A 14,540-nucleotide genomic window follows, 5' to 3' on the forward strand; every position below is an offset into this window, starting at 1 on the left:
AGAAGCAAAAAAAACCCCCACAAAACAAAAATGGTTTTTAAATAAAGAGAAAAGACTGAATTGAAATTCTACATAACACATAATTATTGTGTAATGGGCAAATAAATAACAATAATTTACCGATTTTAATTACGATATACGGAATGTTTGGCCAAACGTCGTAATCTATCGCATTCGCGCATCTCTCAATGTCACTATGTTATTGGTCTGTGATGTCACTGATGTATTAATTCCCAACACAATGTCACTGTCATTTTTAAAACAATGTGTTTTTGAGGATTTTGAATTTAAGTTTTTAGATACAAATTTTTAATTTAATGAATTAAGAAGTATTGTAATACAAAATGGCACACGTAATATCTTATCCTTTCAAGAAAACAAACAAAGGTTTTTTTAAAAAGCCTGGTCCTGCTGCAACACGTGATGCTATTTACTGGAAAAAATTAGGGGTAGTTACTAACTTTTAAAATTATTACGCTTTATGTATAACTATTATAATTAAATTTCTTTTTTTGATTATTTCATTTATTTATAATCACATTATGACCAATTATTATTATACATAACTTAAATTCTTTTAATTTTAGTTACCCGTTCTAGTGAAAGAATTTGGTGCAATTGACTACTTGGATTTTAGTCCTATAGAACCATATTATTTTGCTGCCACTTGCTCCGTCAGAATACAGGTTAGTTCAGTTTGTTTCCAAGTAAATGCGACTATTTCTTCTTTGCAGTATAGCTTGTAACCAATTATTAAATAAGGTTATATTTATCCCGATCCTATGTTCAACATGTTAAAAGTTTTTACAAATATGTTAATCAAAGAAAATGTCAATAGTGAATCTACCACTGATTCATAATAAACTGTGAGACACACAGTCGTTGTAGTAAATTTCGATATGATACTATACGTACATATAACTGCAGTCTTGCACATTACTAGATAGAGATGATTAATTGATTGTTGTCAAGCATAAGCCTGTCACACAATTTAAAAAATAATGCTTTATGCTTGCAAATCGGAATACTAGAGCTTCAAAATATAAGTTCAAAAAACACCAGGGCTCAAAATACCTGGAAATATTTGATCTCTAGTGTCAAATGATGAGTATCGCACTAGTGTTAAGTACTTCCAAATCAGATGCTCTACTTGGGTCAACTCAATTCAGATGTTGGTCCAGTGGGTTTGTAAATACCAACCTGGTATTTTACCCTCCATATTTTTTTTATGAACCAGTTATGCATATTTTTAAGCTCATACCTGGTGCAAATACCTGCTTGACTAAATAGAATAGAAATATTTTTATTCAAACAAGTAATTTTTACAAGCACTTTTTAGTCATTAAATGCATCTACCATTTGTTCAGCAAATGCAACTGAACAGAATGTCTTTCCTAGTGAGAAAACCCAGCAAAAAAACTCGGCGGTTGCTCTTCGCCTCAACCTATGCTTCATCTCTATTGATGAATAATACTCTGATCTCATCCATATTCTATAAAAAAACTTATTTTACTTTTCAGATTTATGATCCAATAACAAAAGTAGTTGCGAAGAATATAGCAAAATTTGTGGAAGCAGCCTATGGTGGTGTATTTAGAAATGACGGAAGGCTTTTAGTTGCAGGCAGTGAAGAAGCATCTGTAAAAATATTTGATGTCCAGTCTAAAAATGTCCTTCGAGTTTTTACTGGACACACTGGCCCTGTAAGTTCAAACATTGTATCATATTACTAGTTGATGCCCACAACTTTATCCTGCTGAAACTCTTTAATTTTCTGGGATAAAAGTAGCCTATTTGTTAATTCGGAGTATAAGCTATCTCTATTCCGAATTTAAGCCAAATTGGTTCAGCCACTGGGGCTTGAAGGAGTAACAGATGCCTGATCTTTCACATTTATAATATTACTAACTGATGCCCATGACTTTGTCAGTGTGGATTTAGGCTTTTAAAATTTCTGTGGAAACTGTTTGATTTTCCAGAATTAAAAATATAATTTTGATCGATGAACTGATGCGCCGCCGAAGCGCAGACGTAGTGCTGCAGTCGCGCGTTTTTATTTTTATGGATTTACAAAGCAACGCTGCCTCCGTGCGGCACTTAATGGCAAATTTGGAGACGCCCTTGATTTTAAATCTGCTACAACTTTGATCTTAATCAGTCCACTAGAACTTGAAAAACAAAAGGAGTAATACTCCTACTTTGAATAAATGATTTTGATTTTGACTTTGACATAGCTTGACTTGAGATTATGCTATCCAAACCGTAGGCAACAGTAAAAAATACTCCTTAAGTCTTAACAAATATAATAAAACAACTAAAATTCCTATAAATCTTTCAGGTACACAGGACATTTTTCACTAAAGACCAAGTTAAAGTACTCAGTTTTTCCGATGATAAGTCAGTTTGTTTATGGGATATTGCTACAGAAGAAAAGATTGCATCATTCTCTGAACATACAGATTACATAAGAGCTGGTGCTCCAAGTCCTATATCTCCTGACATCATTCTATCTGGTAGTTATGATCACACAGTAAAGTTGTACGACTGTAGATCCAACGAAACAGTACTAACTGTTAACCATGGTAGTCCAGTAGAATCCACATTATTCCTGCCATCTGGGGGTATTTTTATAAGCGCTGGTGGCACAGAAATCAAAGTATGGGACATATTTAATGGAGGAAAATTACTGGCAAACATTTCCCAACATCATAAAACTGTTACTACATTAAGACTTGCTAGTAATAATAGTAGACTTATGTCTGCATCATTGGATAGACATGTCAAAATATATGATTTGGCAACTTTCAAAGTAGTGAATAATATCGATTTTCCCAATGCTGTACTGAGTATGGCTATATCAGAGAATGATGATGTGTTAGCAGTCGGGATGATAGATGGAGTCATCTCAATAAGGAAAAGAGAACAACCTTCAAAATTGATAGATAAAAGAAAACGACAATTCAAATTTGCCCCAGGTTACACACAGATATCCACTATCGATGATGTTACACCAAAACAAAAGGAAAGGAAAGGCGCCCCAGAGCTAGAATGTGATAGATTCATGAGAAATTTTGAATTTACAAAAGCCTTGTCTATTGTTCTTAAGCCATTAGTAGCTACTAAACATCCTAATGTAACAACTGCATTACTTCAGGAATTACTCAGGAGAAAAATTTTACATATTGCTATTAGAGATTTGCCAGAAAGGGATATTAGTGCATTGTTAAAGTTCTTCAAAAATAATCTAGGTGAGACAAGATTTACAAGAATAGTGATTGATGCAGCAAATGTTTTCGTTGATGTATTTGAAAATAATATAAGTGCATTCTCAAGATACAATTTGTGGCTCTACACAGCATTGCAGAAAATTATTACAGCTGAAATTGAAGTTTGCAAGAGAGTTAGTGAGTTGGAGGGTGCAATGGGCATGCTATTCTCAAGTGCTCAAGTTAGCACAAGTTATGATCCACTTGATTTACATGATAATAATTTAGCGCCGTCATCAAATGCACAAAAGGAAATTGTCATTGATGTTTAAATAAACTGGTAAACTAATACTCAAGTTTCTATTTATTTACAGCTCAACCTTATCCATCTATTTACCTTCATTTCATTTACATTTTTAAGTACAAAATTCATGCAAAATGTGCTCATAGACCGTGATCATTAATTAGGTGATAGAGGTTAGCCGCTCGCCAAGCTCAAGAGGAAAACAAATTATGTAATGATTATTGGAAATAAAATCACTAAGTACCTTGTCCTATACCTACTTACAATTTTTTGGAATAGGTCTGTACCATTTTAGCAACTCACACTGCAACTTTGGAGCTTACAAAATGCACTTTTTGGGTCCCGAAGGGTAGGTATTAACAAGACCCTATTACTAAAACTATTCCTAGTATGGGTACATGTCTACTATGGGTCTATTTAAGGGACTTTGCTGTTCATCCATCCGTCTGTCTGTCTGTCTGTCACCAGGCTGTATCTCGTGAACCGTAATAAGTGGAGAATTGAAATTTTCATTACAGACCAGGAATCCGGGGATTCATAGAACGTGTATTTCTATTACCGCTATAACAACAAATAATAAAAATATAAAAATAGCCGCTATGAAAACTATAAAAAAGAATGAATTAGGTTCAAAAAACTTGCATCCAGAGCCGTAAAGAAATTTAAAAAAACGAACTTTGATCACCTTATGGTGCTGCTTCATGCTTGTGGCAAACATCAAGCACTGCAAGCATGTGGACGAGTGTTTGCGTATTCTTGCCAACGTGACGTTCGGAAGCGCTTGTCATTCTAACACTGTGTATAAAAATTACTTTGCGATGTTCACTGAATGCTGATGCTTAACATATTGTTTGCCACAAGCATGAAGCGGTACCTTTAGATATCCTCTGGGTATCCTTCAATCTATACTATTAATAAATAAAATTGGAGTGTCTGTCTGTAATTTCGAAATAACTACCTCATATTAAGCTCATAGGGTTATTTGAACGATACCTTAACTGAATCACACGTTTTTAAAATTTTTGTCTGTCTGTCTGTCTGTCTGTCTGTCTGTCTGTTTGAAAAGGCTAATCTTTGGAACGGCTGAACCGATTTTGACGGGATTTTCACAGACGAGTAGAGGATTGACCAGGGTGTAACATAGGCTACTTTTTAACCGACTTTCAAAAAGGGAGTTGTGTTTTTCTACCTATGTACACCGAAATCTCTGAGATTTCTGAACCGATTTGCGTAATTTTTTTTTTAATCGATAGAGGAACTTTGCGACATTGTTTCATAAAAAAATTGGATTCCAACTCCTCAATCCTGATGCTGCAGGGGATCTGACCAATCCACGCGGGCGAAGCTGCGGGCATCAGCTAGTCTGTAATATATACTCTTTGATCTGTGCTTATCTGTACTTTGTGTAGTGTTGCAGAACTATCGATAGTTGTTTTATCGAAAGTTGAACTCGACACTTATTCAGGATATTGATAGTTCTACATTACTACTATTACAATACTCTCCATTCAAAAAATAATCGATACTACAAAAAACAATCGATACTATCGATAGTATTGAATGTTTTTTTTGTAATTATTGTATGCTAATAATTACAATACCATCGATAGTATTGAATCCTTCATCAATAGTATGTAAAGCGTAACATGCTTGTAAAGCGTTATCGTTAGTATCGATGGGATGCGACATGGCAATAGGTACTATTGATGGATTATAATTACTTTTCGTTACTATTGGTTTTAATTATCGATAGACTAGCCATAGACAACACTAGCCCTGTGGATTTGGTGCTGTGGATACGTCAATTGCGTCAATTGTGCAGCAAATGAATAAAGTGAAAATATTTTATCTTGTAGAATTATGTACGAAATTTTTAAACAATAAAGATGTCTTTTTGATGAATTACATTAACAACATGATTATTATCCATCAAGTGCTAAACAAAACAGTGATCATGCGTAATTTGTTGGCGAAATAATTCGTTATCTGTTCCAAGTTTACCAGCTACTTGTGAGTTCACTTTTGGTTAAACTGTTTTAAATATTATGATTGCGCTTGTTTATTTTGTTCGTTTTTATTCGTGACGATAACATGGTGTTACATAAAGGGCAGTGAATAGTGATTGGGTGCTAAAAATATTTTTTTATTACTTGTGTCGCGTAAAAGGTTAAGGACCGAAATCGTTTTTTCCACTCGGTTTTGTGTTTCGTGTTTACCCATTGAATTTGTATATTTTGTGTTTTATCATCAATCTCTATTTATCACCAATAAAAGAAGTTAATTTTACCAGTAATAAATAATAATAACCTAAGTTTCGTCGACCTTCTAATGTGTTTGTGTCTAATACAATTAATACCATTAAGCCTTATTTTAATATAATTTAGAGTTTGTTGAACTTATCTGACAAAACTCGTAAAAAATAGACAAAAAGAAGCATTAACAAAATAAATTTCTTTACATTATTTAACTGACAACAAGGTTTTTTTACTATAATGCATTAGAATGAGGTAAATCTGTATGGTGTAAAATGCAATATGCATTACTCAACTCCCAAGCAACACTACAATAATTTAACTACATAGTTTCTCCAAAGCTAAGCTTGTTGTTCCTTTTATATAATAGAATTCTAAAGTAACACCTTATTTTATCTAACATTTCTATTATAGGTGTTAAATGAATATCTAAAAATTACATTATAATGGATGAAAGGCGTGTAGCAGAGTATTTTGTGGTGGCTGGGCTGCCAGAGGTGCCCGAAGTACTGGACGATTCTGACTCAGGACACCTAAAAGGATACAGTACGAAGCCACCAATCACTGACATAAGTAAGTACAGACCCTTTAAAACAACTTAACAGACCCTTTAAAACAACTTAGATAACATTTAATGATAAAACGTGGTGATGGCCTAGTGGTTAAGACTTCACCCTGCTATTAAGGGGTTGTGAATTTGATCCCAGGTATGCACATCTAACTTTTCAAAGTTATGTGTGTTTAAGAGATGTCACTTGCTTTAACAGTGAAGGAAAACATTGTGAAGAAACCTGCATGCCTGAGAGTTCTCCATAATGTTCTCAAAGGTATGTGGGCCTAATGGTTAAAATTTTTCCATCTAGGGGTCGGGGGTTTGATCCCGGGCATGCACATCTTAACTTTTCGAAATTGTGTGCGTTTAAGCAATTAAATGTCACTTGCTTTTTAGCACAATAAAGGAAAAAGTAGTGAGCTTTGTTATGTCTTGCCTAGGTCCGTGATTGCAGGTAGGTGCTGGAGTTAAGGTGGAGCACATAAAAGTCCAATTTAACAATTCAATTTATTTATGCTATATATATACAGTTGAGCGCCAGGAGGGACTTCGACTAGGGTGGTAAGTCAGGCTCCCTTCCACACCAAGGATGCTAGCCTCAGCCTATCTCAGGGTTCGTTCATACAATGGTGTCTGTCCTTATTTTAAGGTCCCGAGGTAGAAGGGCGTGGCGTTAGGCTATCAACAAATAAAAGACTATTGTAATACGCCACGTATAAATTGCAATGGGCAGTCGTTTATGTCGTCTACGCCTAGCACTTACCCCTTCCGTTTGTGCACAACACAATTTCCGAATTAAGATACCAAAAATGAACTTATATCTACATCACAATTTGACCAACATCACATATGCAGGTAGTTGCTGCATGTTTTCAACACTGAACCGTTCACACACGATGTCAATTAGCGAATGTGCTCGTTTCCTATTTTAAGTCGACACCTATGCCAAATTAAAAAGGTAAATTATAAAATATAACTTGTCACCTTTCATGAGTGGGATTCGAACCTGCGACACCCTACCTACTACGCGGCAAGCAGGCGGCTGTTCGCCCGCTGCGCTGTGGCTGGTTACTTAGGTGCCAATAAAATATTTAACGATTACTAGAATCTCATATCAAATATCCCCACCCTCACAAAAAAAAAAAATAAGCACTTTTTTTTTTTTTTTTTAGAAAACCTTAATACGGCTTCAAGTCCTTAGCGTGCCAAGTACCAATGTCCTTACCGAAGGCGTTGTTCAAGCGGTAAACGTTCTCTGATATTTTCTTTGTGATTACCGCCTTTTCAAACTTGGGAGCCAATTTCGACATGAACTTTTGTGTGGCCTTAGATAAGTATTTGGTCCGTTTCCAAACAATATCACCGTCTTTAAAATCGGCTGATCTATGTTTTACATTATAAAATTCCCTACTACGATCATGCGACATCTTCAACCTTTTCTCAACCTCTTTATAAGTTTTATTTCTCGTTCCCATCTGATTTAAAAATAGTTGCTGATCTCTGATCGGTAGTATGTCTCTAATGTCCTTTATATTCTCTAACTGGTTTACAGGTGCAACACTCGTCTCCCTACCAAAAAACAAGTAAGACGGCGTATATCCCGTAACCTCATGAACCGCCGTTCGAATGGCATGGCCTAAATGTCTGAGATGTACATCCCAGTCGAAATGTTTCCCTGATTTTACATATGAGCTTATCATTGTGCCTATTACTCTATTGACCCGTTCCGTAGGGTTGCTTTGTGGGTGATAATTTGGTGTGAACCATAATTTTACATTAAACTTGTCTGCCACCTCTTTGAAGGCTTCCGATGTGAATTGCTTGCCATTGTCACAAATAATGGCTGCCGGCGCCCCGAAGAGCAAGAATTGACTTTCTAGTATTTCACAAATTTTGTCTGCCTTTCCAGTGCGTAAGGGAAATAATAGAGTGAATTTGCTAAACCAACATGTCAAAACTAGTAACATCGTGTTACATTTTCTACTCTTAGGAAACGGTCCCATCAAATCTACGGAGATGATCTGCCATGGCCCGGAAACTTCCCTGTACCGTCCCATTTTCCCAAAAGACGGTTGCTGACATACCTTTACTTTGGCACAAGTTTCACATTTATTCACGTAATCTTTAACATCTCGCAGCAAGTTAGGCCAGTGATAATTTTGTTTGATTTTAAAAAGCGTTTTCCGAACACCAAAATGCCCTGAAGTGGTTGAGTCGTGGGATTCCCTTAAAATGTCTGTCCTTAAACTTTCAGGTACAAATATTTTCCAACTATCGGAAGTCGGGAATTGCTTCAATGGCACCGACTTGAAGAGTAGGCCGTTTTCTACCATCCAGCTTCGATCTTGATCACGCCCAGATTCTATGTCTTTAACCTTGTTTTTGTACCATATGTCTTTATGTTTCTCCAAAATCTTGATAGCGTTAACCTCTAACGACCGGGACAAAGCATCGGGGACTACATTACAAGAGCCTGGCCTATGCACCACATCAAAATCAAATTGTTGGAGTTTCATTGCCCACCGAGCTAAACGCCCATGAGGGTCCTTCATTTTGTGCAACCATTGTAACGCACTGTGGTCTGTTACAATCGTAAAGTGAACTCCGTCAATGTATGGCCGAAACTTCTCTATCGCAAACACCACGCTCAATAGTTCTCTTTCAGATGTAGAGTACTTAACTTCATGCTTATTAAGTTTACGACTCAAATATGCAACTGCTTGGTCCCCGTCATCTGATTTTTGACATAGCACTGCTCCAATTCCATTCTTGGATGCATCACAATGTATGAAAAATGGCTTAGAATAATCTGGACATGTAATAACTGGAGTAGTGGTCAGAAGTGTTTTCAATTGTAGAAACGCCTTATCCGCTTCCTGTGTCCACATGAATTTTGAAACACCTTTTGTTCTAGTTAGCTGGTGCAATGGCGCTGCTATCTCAGAGAAGCCCTTTACAAATCTGCGATACCAACTCGCTAATCCAATAAACCTTTTAAGTTCCCTAATGTTTTTCGGTTTGGCAAAGTTTAGTATAGCGCAAACTTTATCCGGGTCCGTCCTTAACCCCTCCCTATCAATAATATATCCTAAATATTTCAACGAGGATCTGGCAAACTGACATTTTTCCATATTTACAGTCAGGTTGGCCTTTTTAAGGACACCCGTAACCCAACGCAGTAAATTTAAGTGCTCTTCAAAGGATGACGAACAAACTACTATGTCGTCTAGATATGCCCACACATTTTCATGTTTAGATTGAAACAACATGTCCATTAGTCTCTGCTGTGACTGCGAGGCATTGACCAAGCCAAATGGCATGACCTTAAATTGGAACAATCCCCTACCTGGTATTGCAAACGCTGTTTTCTGCTTGCTAGAATCATCTAGTGGCACCTGCCAAAAGGCAGCCTTTAAATCTATCGTACTCAAATACCTAGCATTACGTAGACTGTCCAAGATGGAAGACACGCGAGGCAAAGGGTATGTATCTCTCTTGGTGACCTTGTTGAGTTGTCTGCTGTCCAAACATAACCTATTGCTACCATTAGCTTTCTTTACTATGAGGACCGGTGAACACCACGAGCTGAACGAAGGTTCTACAACATCTTTTTCAAGCATATCATCTAATTCTTTTTCAATTTGTTGCCTTATGACTGGTGAGAAATTGTATGGCTTTTGATAGATAGCTTTATTATCACCCGTATCAATATTGTGTTTGATTATATGTGTTCTGCCTAGTCCTACACCTATAGAGTGCTTCATTTCATCAATCACTTTTAGAAGTTCATCGTGCTGAAACTCATCTAGGTCATCTTGTGATATTAGCGTATTACCCGTATTCATATTGATGGCATTTATTTCGCCCTCTTTAAGCATAATGTCACTTTTAAACTGAAACGTGATGCCAAATAAATCAAAGAAGTCCTTTCCCAATAGTATATTTTGCACTAGCCCAGGCATAACCAGCATTGACATTACATGAGACTGACCATCAAAATTGACCGGAACATCGAAGAAATCCAATATTGTATGTTTAGTACCATCCGCAGTCGAGATATAGTTTATGGTAGTGTTTTTATGGTATGACTTTAATCCCAACATTCTTAAGGTCTCTGCAAATTTCGGATTAATTACTGTCGTATTGGCCCCAGAATCTAAGAGGCCCATACATTTATATTCTAGGATGCTCAACAACACATATGATCTGTTGTCATTTTTTTTAGACAGCGTAAGGTGACCTAATTCCTTAAAGCCGAACATGTTACTAACTACGCCTAACCAATCCTGCCATTCTTTACTATTTCTACTTAGGGGAAAGTTCACTTGGCAGGTTTCTTGCTTTCCCCGACCTCGTTTTCCTTACAAGCGCAGTCTTTTGATGTTATTCCAAACCGCCCACATCTATAGCAAAACAGACGTTGTTTTGGAATTGTGCATGACCGAAATAGATGACCTGTTTCTCTACAGTTCCAGCAACGTTTCTTATTTCCCTCAACCATGCTATCTTTAATTGCCAAAATAGTGGTGTCTGTCATCTTTACCTCCTTCACTTCTTCCGTTTTATAAGCGAGGTCAGGTTCTAAAGTGTTCTTTCGTGATTTTGGTTCTTCAAATTTTTCACAGCTTATCTTTGTTCTTTCTAGCACTCTAAGTACATTTATTAAGTCTCCCATTGAGGAGAAGTGATCTCTGCACATGGCCCTTTGAAAGTAAGGCTGTAGATTTTTTAAAATGATTGTGATCTTCCTTTGTTCTGAAATTCTTTCCGGCAACCTGTTGAACATATTTTGCATTATCGATATATAAATTATAGCAGACTCATTTCTTCCTTGAGTTCTAGCCTTAATTTCGTCCAATAATTCTTCCTGGTAACATGGAGGCTCAAACGTTCTCTTTAGCAATAACGTCAGTTCTTCCCAGCTAAGAATATTCTCCCTATTGGCTCTATACCAAATCAATGCGTCACCTTCGAAGAAGTCTATCGCGTACTGCCATAAGTCCCTATCCGAAGCATTTCTAGCATCTTTAAGCTCATTGACCCTTTCGATAAATGCATTCACACTGATTTTATTACTATTTCCTGAAAATTTTACTCCCCACTGATTAATAGGAATTAGTTTACGTTTACGATCCTCATATTCAGTAACTGTCGATGAGCGAACAAGTTTGTTAGACCTAATGGTTGTGGCAAGTAGTTTCGATGTTTCCAGCTTATCTTCAAAGTTTACCGATCTATCAGCTTCATCATCATGCCTACTAGTGTCCCTTGAGTGCTGACCGGCTTGTGACTCTTTCTCTAATTTTCTTATAATTGTCTCCCCAGCTGCACCTAAAGTCTCCTGTAAAATTCGCTTATCATCTAAGGTAAGATTTCCTTCTTCTTCAACTTTATCATCCTGTTCTTCTAGCTGCGCTAATAAATTATCGATTTTAATTCTATAGCTTTCTCTCCGTTCTGTGGCTTTATCTGAATCTGGGACTATAAAGTCTATTCTATTTTTAACATGATATAATCTTGAAACTAAGCGCCTAAATAAATTTCTATCCGGCTTTTCTGTAATTTCTGAAATGTAACTTGTCAAAGTTTCGATCTTTGACTTACAGACGTCTAACTCACCCGTAGGATTCTCAAAGCTTTGTTTTGGGGCCTTAATCTGATATGAGTAGTCACCTTTTTCTTCCGAGGACATTAATTCCTTTAATAACTTTTTCAAAATCGGGACAACGCTCTTAATATAGACCCCTCGACTCGCAAGTTCGAATTCCAGCTCATCCTTTAGTAAAAAGTTTACATCCATTTTAATAAGGTGATCTTAGTAACGTATGACAAATAAAATGACTTATGAGTAGCTGCTATAGCCTATTTCAATTAAAAATGTCGATACTTGTTTCCCTAGTTACTTAATATAAAGCATTCCACAAGTGTATTACCAATAATTCAGAAATCCATTAAGTATTACTTGCTATGAGGTACCACACCTAAGACTTACTTATTCTTATTATAATACTAGGTGCGTATTTATTTCTCTAAAACTTCATTTAACATTAAGCGATCGATAATTCATGAAATCAAATCAATTATATACAGTACAATCATTTATCATCTATAATAAACTAACACAATACAAGCAATAACATATACGCGATACAAACATTCATAATTTACAATTAACTAACACAAAAATCACATAAGCTAACACAATACAAGCTTTGACATAATATATGCAATACAAACATTCATAATTTACAATTAACTTACACAAAAATCACATAAGCTAAGTAAGATTAATTTTATCTACTAAAATAAAATTATTAAGACTTAGTGTGTAGCATGCCTTATATTACCAACCTAAATACCTATTAATTCTTATTACGTTTACCTACTTCTATTGTGTTGACAAGGTGGGTAACTTTTAACAAATATACGAGCCTAGGCAAAATACCATTTCATTTGGATAAATAGCTAGTAAACTGTAGTTAGACAAAGTATGTATTTCAATAGCTATTATCTAAGTATCATGCGGGTTACACAAACTTATTGTGTAGGTAGGTAAGTGTCCATTGGCCGACGGGTGCATGACATCATCTATAATAGTCTAAATGAATCTTTACACTGACTAACGAACTTATGGACTAAGTCACCTTTATTTCACTGTAAACCTATCACAATCACAATGTTGTTATTTTACGTGGGCGCCATATGTTATGTCTTGCCTAGGTCCGTGATTGCAGGTAGGTGCTGGAGTTAAGGTGGAGCACATAAAAGTCCAATTTAACAATTCAATTTATTTATGCTATATATATACAGTTGAGCGCCAGGAGGGACTTCGACTAGGGTGGTAAGTCAGGCTCCCTTCCACACCAAGGATGCTAGCCTCAGCCTATCTCAGGGTTCGTTCATACAATGGTGTCTGTCCTTATTTTAAGGTCCCGAGGTAGAAGGGCGTGGCGTTAGGCTATCAACAAATAAAAGACTATTGTAATACGCCACGTATAAATTGCAATGGGCAGTCGTTTATGTCGTCTACGCCTAGCACTTACCCCTTCCGTTTGTGCACAACACAATTTCCGAATTAAGATACCAAAAATGAACTTATATCTACATCACAATTTGACCAACATCACATATGCAGGTAGTTGCTGCATGTTTTCAACACTGAACCGTTCACACACGATGTCAATTAGCGAATGTGCTCGTTTCCTATTTTAAGTCGACACCTATGCCAAATTAAAAAGGTAAATTATAAAATATAACTTGTCACCTTTCATGAGTGGGATTCGAACCTGCGACACCCTACCTACTACGCGGCAAGCAGGCGGCTGTTCGCCCGCTGCGCTGTGGCTGGTTACTTAGGTGCCAATAAAATATTTAACGATTACTAGAATCTCATATCAGCTTGACAACAATCTTGCCTGAGGAATAGAGCATTGATGAGATGTAGGTTAGAGTGTGCTTGCCTAGAAGATGCCACTGATCTAGATTTTAAATATATCTGCACACTGCAATATAAATACCATAAGCATGATAGACCACTCGCCTAGTCCCAGGGCTGAAATTGAAAACTACATTATGTTAATATAATAAGCTATATAGGCCCTGGCCCTTTAGACTAGGTTGAAATCTATAGAGTGCACTTTGACTTTGCTTAGACTTAAGTTTCAGTTGAAACGAGACAGACTTATGCCAGCGGTATAACACTGTCTCTATTTAACAGTATCTTAAGTCTAAGCAAATTCAAATTCAATGATTTATTCAATAAAATGTAGGTACAATATGTTGGAATAATGTCTGATGAGCCTTATACATTTTACCACTATAACTGGTGTTTGAATATTATCTTAAATTCAATTAAATTAAATACAAATAAAGTCAAGACTAAAATATTAAGTAAAGAAAGACATACATAGATTTTACACAAGCAAAGTATAAAATAATAGTTAAATAAAGATCAAAAAATGTCAACATTATAAAAACCATAAAAAACATATCAATTATTATTAACAACTCAAAATATGCTTGTCTGTTAGGTAGTGCTTAATGTCAGAATATATTTTGTTTTTTACACATATTTTAAAAATAATTAGACAAACAAAATAAAAATAAAAACTAGAGATATCGAAAAATCATAGGTGCTATTATTTATAAGGATTCAAGTATTCCTTAATCGAATAGAAGCATTTCTCTAATAGCCACTTATTTAAAAATGATTTTAATGTAGTTAA

The 14,540-nt window shown here is 35.9% G+C and overlaps 2 protein-coding genes across 9 annotated transcripts in view; both read left to right on the forward strand.

Annotated features, from left to right (window-relative positions):
• Positions 1-237: 237 nt before the first annotated feature.
• LOC123874276 (U3 small nucleolar RNA-associated protein 15 homolog) lies at positions 238-3,557 on the forward strand. Its single transcript, XM_045919519.1, has 4 exons — positions 238-449; positions 588-686; positions 1,521-1,703; positions 2,339-3,557. The coding sequence occupies exons 1-4, from the start codon at positions 345-347 to the stop codon at positions 3,536-3,538; spliced, it is 1,587 nt and encodes a 528-aa protein (XP_045775475.1). The 5' UTR covers positions 238-344; the 3' UTR covers positions 3,539-3,557.
• A 1,736-nt stretch (positions 3,558-5,293) lies between these two features.
• Positions 5,294-14,540, forward strand: part of LOC123874592 (DENN domain-containing protein Crag) — a 53,059-nt gene continuing 43,812 nt past the window's right edge. For 7 of the 8 annotated variants that reach the window (XR_006797960.1, XM_045920070.1, XM_045920074.1 and 4 more), the window contains exons 1-2: positions 5,294-5,520; positions 6,177-6,335. Coding sequence is in view for 7 of the 8 variants with exons in the window: in XM_045920070.1 (XP_045776026.1) it covers positions 6,209-6,335 (127 nt within the window). In the remaining variant the exon portion in view is untranslated. The other variant, XM_045920071.1, reaches the window with a different exon arrangement.

Source organism: Maniola jurtina, chromosome 18 (genome assembly GCF_905333055.1).
Source record: "Maniola jurtina chromosome 18, ilManJurt1.1, whole genome shotgun sequence".
NCBI lineage: Eukaryota > Metazoa > Arthropoda > Insecta > Lepidoptera > Nymphalidae > Maniola > Maniola jurtina.